The sequence below is a fragment of the Perca fluviatilis genome, chromosome 9, assembly GCF_010015445.1.
Source record: "Perca fluviatilis chromosome 9, GENO_Pfluv_1.0, whole genome shotgun sequence".
Classification (NCBI taxonomy): domain Eukaryota; kingdom Metazoa; phylum Chordata; class Actinopteri; order Perciformes; family Percidae; genus Perca; species Perca fluviatilis.
The window spans coordinates 26,498,927-26,508,137 of NC_053120.1; the positions used below are offsets into that span (position 1 = coordinate 26,498,927).

The 9,211-nt window shown below is 39.4% G+C and overlaps 1 protein-coding gene across 2 annotated transcripts; it reads right to left on the minus strand.

The window, feature by feature from the left end:
* Nucleotides 1–2,047: 2,047 nt before the first annotated feature.
* On the minus strand, nt 2,048–8,249 carry creb3l3a (cAMP responsive element binding protein 3-like 3a). 2 transcript variants are annotated; one of them, XM_039810221.1, is made up of 10 exons: nt 7,954–8,249; nt 7,495–7,611; nt 7,049–7,295; nt 6,351–6,484; nt 5,320–5,430; nt 5,119–5,225; nt 4,423–4,491; nt 4,139–4,223; nt 3,414–3,507; nt 2,048–2,790 (listed from the first exon to the last, which is right to left on the minus strand). In XM_039810221.1, exons 1-10 carry the CDS (start codon nt 7,972–7,974, stop codon nt 2,495–2,497), a joined length of 1,281 nt encoding a protein of 426 aa, XP_039666155.1. In that variant the 5' UTR covers nt 7,975–8,249; the 3' UTR covers nt 2,048–2,494. The 2 variants fall into 2 exon arrangements, with proteins under 2 accessions (XP_039666155.1, XP_039666156.1); XM_039810222.1 differs by having other exon boundaries at nt 7,049–7,292; nt 7,954–8,247.
* Nucleotides 8,250–9,211: the final 962 nt, after the last annotated feature.

Here is a 9,211-nt window from a genome sequence, read left to right on the forward strand (position 1 = left end):
CCCATTTTGTAGATTGAAAACACCGACACATTCCTTTTATGGCTAACAAACTCAGCGGGAGCCATTTGCAGAGGCCTCCCGGCCCCCTAGGTATTCGGTTAATCAAAGAGATTGGTGCTAATTGGAGAGGCTGTTGGTCCAAATACTTTCACCCTGATTAAGGAGGACAGATGGAGGTCAGAGGTACGAGACAACGAGACTACCAGCTCACACATCATCAGTTCATGACAAAGAACACATTGTGTGATTATAACCACGTGAAATGTGCTTATTACTTGCATATATAACTATTTATATTCATTTATATATATTGTATCTTATCTATCATATCTTAATTAGATTAAATTAGATTTAATCTAATTAAGATATGGTTAACTTTAAATTAGTTGTTTTACAGAATACACAATCCTATCCTCTGCAGACGGTTGATACTTGTTAGTATGCAAATCAAAAACCTGACACAAGCCCAGAGCAGTGTCAGCTATTAATAAACTAAATGGTGACAATTAATTGGTTTTGCAGTGATTGGTGCAATGAAACCCTATGGCCACATCCTTCATTAATCAAACATAAAAGAAAATACGAGAATTCAATTTCCACAGAACAATTATGTTGGGGGCGATGGCAGATCTCTATATAGACAATGATGAGTTTTCTCAGTAGTAAGCACTTAATTGAGATGTCATATTGCATCGACACAGGTGTAAAGTTTCACAGTGAGTCAGCTCCATGAGGGGAAAGCTATAGACCTGTTTCACAGCAGACATGTTGTGATGTTCATGTCGCGGAATTACGTCACTTCATAACGTTCCCATGGCAACAGGGGAAAATGGCTGCTCTTGTGTGAAGTAAACTCAACATTTTTCAACTTTCTGCTAAGATGTATTATGAAATCATGCAAGCCCCGCATATTTTACTGGGAAATCGGCAATTTTTGCAGCGAAAGTGCATAAAAAGGCGGAGTTTGGCTGATTATGCATTGAATTATGCGATTGCAGAATCGCATTTTTCTGGAGGTACTGATTAATGATGGCTGCATTCCACTTAGGAGAGGCCCTGATATTGTGCATGCTGACTCACTGAAATAGCTTACTGGGACACTTGATGGAACCGAGCCATCGTTAAGGTTATCAATTTCAGTTGTGCTTTTCCTACTATGACAAGTCAAAATATCTGCTGTGAAAAAGGTCCATTGAAGAGCTAATAAGGTATTGTGGGGGTTGTAAAATTCCCTTTGATGTATGGCATTTCGGTCAATTTTGAAACATGGATCTATTCTTAAAAAGCTTTCCATTTTAAAAAGGTTTCCTGTGTTTTTAAGGTGTTTAAAATTGCAGAAATGTGAAATGTTATGTCTCTTTAAAGGCCACTGTCACAATAACGTGTGTTTGCCGTGCCTTCAAGGAATGCTATTAGAAACCCATCTGCCAGGGATGTTGTTTTCCAGTTTTAGGATGAATTTGCTTTTATGTGGTTTATCCTTGTTTCTTTATTTTTTATTATTCTGTTCAGTTAAAGAGTCCAGTCAGTCAACCAGTCAGTTTCTCCAGTGGCTCATTTAATCTGAGAACTGAATCTCCGGTCCAGTCCTCCCTTGAAGTTAAGTCTAGCTGACCACAGAAAAATGTCAACCTGAACATGTCAGACCTTTAGATGAAATTCTGGTTCCAAGTGGTAGTGAGGATGAAAAACGCTTTCATCCAATCAGTGTGTTCTCTACGCCCACAAGCCAGTCAGGGTGAGGGCTGTGGATTCAAGCAACAGCCTGTCTTCACTAAATACATATCAACATGTCAATTATTGGGTAAGAAGTCTGAGTCATGAGATAAGAGGTCATCTGTCCCACCTATGGCCCAGTTTTCTGCCGTCTCTCTCTCTCAGTCTCTATTGACATCAAACCTACTGTACCTGCCCTTTGAGAAATGGCTTTTCTAGACATTGGCTCATAGCTTTTCAGGCACTGTCAGGGGAAATGTTTCACCGTGTGCTTTGAGTGGCTTTTTAATCATTAAAGCTTAATGAATCCACAGCATTTTGAACCCACTGATCTCGTTTTGACGTTTTATTTTTATTTTAAGGCAGTTTTAGTAATTATTCTAAACAGTTCCAATCAATTCCTTATAGAAAACAAGCTTTAAAAATCCTTTGTAATATTTTACAAATTATCTATTGAGATCAAAACTGTACACATCATCACTTTTCTACCCAGTTTTTGACAGTGTCAAACACACTAATTCATAATGGCATTGAGTACAGCCAGGCAAAGGATACACAATTCATCTTGACAGGCAATTTCAGTGTACGATTCAAATCCATATGCCAATATAAAACATTATCACAAATAAGGAAAAGTCATACAGACTAAATATAGGCTATATATGAAAGGCAAAACAGGAATAATTAAAACCAACAGCAGCCCCAGATAATTCCCTGCTCTACTTGTAGGAGGAGGACAATTTGGGCAATTCATGAAGGGATAATTTATTCCTTTCTTTTACATGTCATCAGCATGTGGTCGCAGCCTGGCAGAACGGTGGGGATCCAAGGTCAGAGTAGCGATGTGACCAGTAATTGGGTCTACATGGAAATGACCCATTCTTTCTTCCTGACTGCTGTTTAGAGACCCTTGGTTCACTCCAAGCTTTTCCATCATGGCAGTAATGTCTTCAATTCCCCGGTCTCCTGGGGATTGCCGGTGCTCAGGCTCCGATACGTCCTCAGCAGAGAATGGGGATTCAATGACATGAAGCACACGGGAAGCCTGTAGGTTCTGCAGGGACCGTGACTGGACTGTGTGAAAATAAGACACAGAGAAAAGATTAGCAAGTTCAAGCCTCTGTGGACATGCAGCTGTGCATATTTATTACCATGTTTTCCATATGCTTGCACTGTAGTAAACAAGTTTGCATCAGCTTGGTCAGTTTGCCTTAGTGTGTTGTGAGCACAACAAATCCAAAAGACATTAAACGACTAAAAAACGTGTAACATCGCCTTTAGCACTCAGGGAAAGTGCAGCATCAACATTTTTTGAAGCTGTCAAACAGCTTATGGTAACAAATTACACCTCGGTGCTCTGCAATGCATGACCTTGCCTCATAGTACAAAATTGACATTTTGGGGGTTTGTGCCAATAAATCTAATAATGGTAATGGTAATTCATGACAAGCTGTTGAGAGAGCAACAGCTTAACAACTGTAATGATAATACACGGCCTTGGTTCTCTGTGGACTGGCTCTAACCTTTACATTTTGAGTAGAAAAGCAAATCCTCAGCCAAGCAGAGCTGGCTGTGAGGCTCTGCAGGTGAGAACCCTTTCAGCAGCGGGTGAGACTGCAGTTCTAACAGCTGCTCAGATGTGACGGAGAGGTGCTGGATTAGTGAACACAAGCTATTTGGTGCTGAAGGTAACTCACCTCTGACAGGACTGAAGTCTCCTTGGCTGACCTGGGTGTCAGAGAAGGGCTTGAGGTTGGGGAACAGGATTAGTGAGAAGGACAGCAGAAGCACCTGAGAATGTGATTAAAAATACAAGCAATGGAGAAAAAAAGAGTTAGATAAAGAAAGGTGCTTGCAAAGGTGCTCTACACAGTGGTGGGATGTAATTAAGTACATTTACTCAAGTAGTGTACTTAAGTACAAATTTGACGTACTTGTAGTTTACTTGAGTCTTTTCTTTTTATGCCACTTTCTACTTCTACTCCACTGCATTTCAGAGAGAAATATTGTACTTTTTACTCAACTACATTAATCCGACAGCTTTAGTTACTTTACAAATTAAGATTTTTGCAAACAAAACCCCTGTAGTTTATAAAATAAGATGTTTTATTACAAATTAAACTTCCCAAAAATAGAACGGCCTACAGTACAGCGGACTCGATAAGCTGATTGAACACTTGGTTGATTGACAGAACTGTTTGGATCGTTTCCAGTTTCTAAAATGTGAGTTTTTCTGCATTGAGTCCATTTACTTTTAATACTTCAAATACATTTTCCTGATGATACTTACATACTTTCACTTAAGTATAATTTTCAATTCAGAGCTTTTACTTGTAACAGAGTATTTTTATTATTTTTTTAACAATGAGTCATATGGACTGGGTTTGCTATTCTGGCCGAAAAACACAGAGGACGTCCGTACCAGTACACATGTCCCAGTCTGGGCTGGCTTGTTAGATGTATTCATGACCATAGCCTGCAGTCTGCGCAACTGTTCCATTAGTGACCTGTGGAGAGGATTGGGAAAAAGAAAATGCAAAGAGAAAAGAAAAAAAGGAAAGAATAAAAATGGAAAAGACAGACAGAAATAATTGGATTAGCAAGGGTATTGCAGAACAGGAGGGAGATGCTAAAGGCAGTTTCTGAGTGGAAGAAATTTCATTCATCAGGAAACAGAAAGAGAAGTCCTATTTGAAAGTCTCTCACATGTTGCATTTCTGCAGCTGGGACACCTTCCTCTGCAGTTCGTGGTTTTGTGCATTGCAGGCAGCCATCCTGGAGGAGATGATACACAGTATATAAAGTTTTTATAGATATTAAGCAATATATATTTTCAAAGCATGGAAGGCAACAAGTTCAGGGAGAGTTTTATTGCCTCTCTCATTCAGGAAATTATATAAATACAAATGATTTTGCACATCTAGTGCAGTCCAATGTTTACAAAATTATTGCTTCCACTTTGCATTACTGACACATATATCAGTTCCATATGTTTTAGATTAGTTTCCCCCCTGTTCAGCACTTAACTCTCAATACTCACATGTATTTCCCTGTTCACAAATGATAACATATTGATGATAGAATGGATTGCATATCTGATGCAAGTTTCAGGTCTCTGCAAACTGAAAAATACTGTAGTTTCAGCATGTCTGTGACAGCCCATAATAGAGAGAGACAGCAAATTTGAGGAGCGAGGTTAACAACCTATGACAAAGGTCAAAATCAAACCAGGGAGTCATGCTTACATGGCTCAGCTGGCACATCAGGATGCCCAGGGTGACTTTCATAATGTGCTAAAATGAACCTACCAAGGGCATTTAAAGTTTGCTTCAGAAAATGGTTAGCATATTGAATATGTTATCATCTTTTCCCTTGTTACTCTTGCATAAATGTGATTTTTACCTGCTCTCCAGCCCATCAATATACTCCTTCTTCTTTTTCCTGCTTTCCTGAGCAGACTGCTTATTGCGAATCTTTCTGCGTATTTTCTTCAGAATCCTTTCTTCGAACTAGATTGACAGAGGAATGAACATTTTCACTTTGAGCCTCTACGATAATTGTTATAATTATTTTCATTGTGGACGTGTTGTAATAGCAGTTTACCTTTGTAAGAGGTAGCTGGCTGGGCAGATTCACCCCTTCCTTTGCCAAAAGTTTCTTCTCATCTTCATTGAGAATCAACTCTTGAATGGACTGTTGGGATGGGTGTGGGGCCTAGTGGTGGGATATGAATACTAATATTTAAAACATAATCTCTGCTGTGTGATTAAATTTTCTCTCTGCCCCCAAACCTCCTCTTCTTCCTCCTCTCCCCTAGAGCCTCACAGGAAGTAGTAAAATGAGCGCAGACTATCAGGCCACCTTCATCACTTTCATTTCATGGCTACCTCAAAGCAATTATGGTGTGAGAATCTACGTTGCATTCTGCCACTCTCTCCTTCATCTTTTTAAACTGGGCTGCTAACCTGGAGTGGGTTAAAACCCACACCACTGCACACCCTCAAGTTTTTAGGAGCACAAACACATTATTCTGCTTGTGGTGATCTGGTGTGTTCACTTACTAACATCCACTTTTAGGAATAGTTTCTTTGAGAATTAAATAATTGTGACCCATTTTGTTTAATAGGGTGCAACATGGGGCGGCACAGCACGGTGGTGCAGCGTAAGCGCTGTAATGATGGTGCAACATAATACTTTCTCTTCACAAAATGCAATTAGTAATCTCTCCACACTTTAAGGTTATATCTCAAAAAAACATGAAGGAACTAATAAATTATGGGGAGGTTCAAGAAAAATTTTAAACTTAAATGTTTCTGTGTATTCCTCCTATCTGTATCAGCATAAAAAACAGAGTGCTGCTGAGAAGGTTTGGCATTATCAGCAAACCTTTCTTTAAATAAACGTTTTAAAATAGATATTTTATTTGCATTTCCAAAAGGCTTCACCCCTATGGGAACCCATCATTTCAGAAAGTGTAGTCAGTCACACACACACACACACACACACACAAAAGATAAACAACAGGCCTGTATATGACTCAAGCAGCCACCCATACGACACTATCACTCTCCCACCTACCACTACTGTACCACCCCCACCATCACAAACTCCCATCACAACAATGATACACTTACGGGCTCCGGAGTGCCAGACAGAAGCAGATCCTTAACTGTTAGCGGGAAGCCGGATGACAGCTGGGGCCTATGTACATCAGAAGGAAATTGTGTAATCTTCATCCTGCCCGTTGGTAATCCGGGCTCCCAGACATCTGCATCCACACAGACACACGTATACACATGAAGCACATGCAAACAAAGAGCACGAAAAATTACATTTGGAGCCTTAATGTTAGCAAATACCAACTAGGTATTTGATCATTCCAAAACTCTTGTACACAGTCACAAACAATCCTACTTTATCTTCTGTGACACAGGAGAACCAGGTTTCATGTAGATATTGCGACAAAAACAATTTGTTTTTGTCAATGATCATTCTCTGCTCACACCCGAGGCTGGAAACACTATTTACTGTAATATAGTGTAATCAGAATTAAATGATGATGTTATTATCTGATTAAAACAAATTAGCAAGAATTTTGATAATCAATTAACTGTAATTTTTGATGGAAAATAGCAAAAAATAATTTTCTGTTTTTCTTACTTCTCTATGATTGAATGTCTTTGGGTTTTGGACTGTTGGTCAGATGAAACAAGACATTTGACGACATCTCTTTTGACTCTAACTTGTAACAAGCATGTTTCCCAAACTTGCTGACAATTTACAGACGAAACAAGAAATCGAAAAAAGAATTATGTAGATATTTGTGACTCACTGAAGTCAATGGAGACATTGGCTTCAAGGTCTGCCTTGGTTTGTGGTCTCTTGCTGAAATACTGAGCGTCCCCAGGGGGGCTCTCGGGGCGCTGAGGGCTGTCCATCTGATCTGAGGGAGGGTCTTCACTGATCCCACTGTCACTGGGAGAAGGGGACCAGAGAGGCGAGCCTGACACAGAATCCCTTCCACTCAGGAGGGCGTTGATGAAGTCATTGTCTGTCTGTTCAGTGGGCTGCAGCATCTTCTGGGTGAAAAAAACAACCTGTGCTATCATTAGTCTGTCTTTGTGAGATGACAACATGGCGAGAGACAGGACAGTCTTTTAAAAACAGACAAAGACCTACAGAGCATGTCAAAAAAGGGAACAATACAATACACTCGCAAAGCAAACAGCTATTTGTCGCATGTATGAGTGACATTAGAGATCCCACAGTCTCACGCACATTTGGGTCCTGGACTGGCCAGGTGTGATGGTTGCCATGGCGTCCTGTTTCCTCATGACGGAGAATCCCATCATTTTGATCAAACAGCCAATCGAGAAGCTCAATGCCATCCCAACCCTGAAAAGAGATCATGACATTTAATGACAACGCTCTGTCTTTCATGCTTTTAGAAGCAAAGACAACAACAATATGAAGGTTTCATATAGGCCTACAGCGTCAGCTGGGGACGGATTTTTACTGCCACGCTAACACTGTGATCCTCCCTGAGCACACTGTACAGTAAGACACGTTCTCCCAATCTGCCACGATATCTGTCAGTCTCTGTAACCATTTTACTGTGATAATTATGTCCTTTCAATGGCATTGTAAAGCAGGCATTTCTCTGTAGATTTACTTCCCCCAATCACGTATAACTGGCAAACTACAATCCAAGGAAAAGGTTCACATTTGGTAATTTACCTGGTCTGGGTAGTGCTCCATAGCTCCCTTGCTTGGGTGCAACACCAAAAATAGCCCCCCCAGAAAACAGCGATCCAGCAAAAATATCCAATTTACTTTGTTGTTGAGTAGTTTTGTCTCTGTTCCTAAATAGCTTCCACTGTATCTCTCAGCTCTTCTTCTCTGGTCCAAAGTTTAAACTCCAACCTAGCACACCCAGCCAACTATAGCTTGCTTTGTCCCCATTGGCTACAATGAGATATAATCTGAGTGGTAGCCAAGAGTACACAAATAAGGAACTTCACAAGTTGGTCTATCTGGAGACGGAGGACATCAAGTCTCCAGTAATATGTAAAACACCATGAGGGTCAAAGTCTGTTCTATCTTTTCCTCTTATTTTTTTTGATAGCTTATTGACTGAAGGAAAGCTCTGACCTTTGGCATATATTTATAACACAAGCGGCATACAATGGCCAGGGTCTAAAAAACAAAAGTTTTAAAAATATTGTACAATAAAAGCATTTCAACCGATTTGCAACAGCACTGTTTATTAGATTACACACACTTATGTGTGTGGCTCAAATCATATTAGTTAACTTTTTGTAAAGTAAATAAACAATGAAATAAATAATTACACAGTTTGCATATTGGCATGTTATGACAGTTCTTGAGGAAACTGTTTAATAAGGGAATAATTTATTTGTAGACTAAGTGTGACTAATTAAAAGTGACCTGAGGCCTTTTAAAGCTCTATTCAGCCTCTAAGGTGGCTTAAAAAAAGAGCGAACTGCAAAATAGTAGATGAAAACAAATTACACAGAAACACTTTCCCCCTTCTCTATATGTTCTCTTTATAAACTATGTAATTTGTTTGAGGCTATAATTATTTTCTTCAGAGTGCACCTCAACAAGTACGCACATAAATGAATGCATCATGGAGGAAACCTGAAAGCACAAAAACATCCATATCAGCGATGTCGTTACAGATGTAGGACGCTATGATTTTTTTCATATTGATGTCGATGCAGACTGAAAGAAAGAAGACAAAATAGAACAAGACAACATACAAAAAGAGGAGCAGCAGTGTGTTCTGAGGATAGAGATTTATTTATTTATTTTTGTTAACTAATGCAGTTTTCATGTATGTCCTTGTATGTTGGCCATCAACAAATTTGTCACCACCTGAAAATATTTACGAAATTCTTGTATTTATGCATTTTTCTTTTAAATGTTTGTTGCGGCTATGCACACAAAAAGGCAGATTGATTGAAAAGCATCC

What these genes read in the sequence shown, in the direction of transcription:
- creb3l3a (XM_039810221.1), bottom strand. Translation starts at nt 7,974, where the DNA reads ATGGAGCACTACCCAGACCAG. An exon ending in GCCAGCTACCTCTTACAAAG is followed by an intron (nt 5,226 to 5,319) that starts GTAAACTGCTAT and finishes CTGTCAATCTAG; the next exon opens with TTCGAAGAAAGGATTCTGAA. An exon ending in CAGCTGCAGAAATGCAACAT is followed by an intron (nt 4,224 to 4,422) that starts GTGAGAGACTTT and finishes TCCTCTCCACAG; the next exon opens with GTCACTAATGGAACAGTTGC.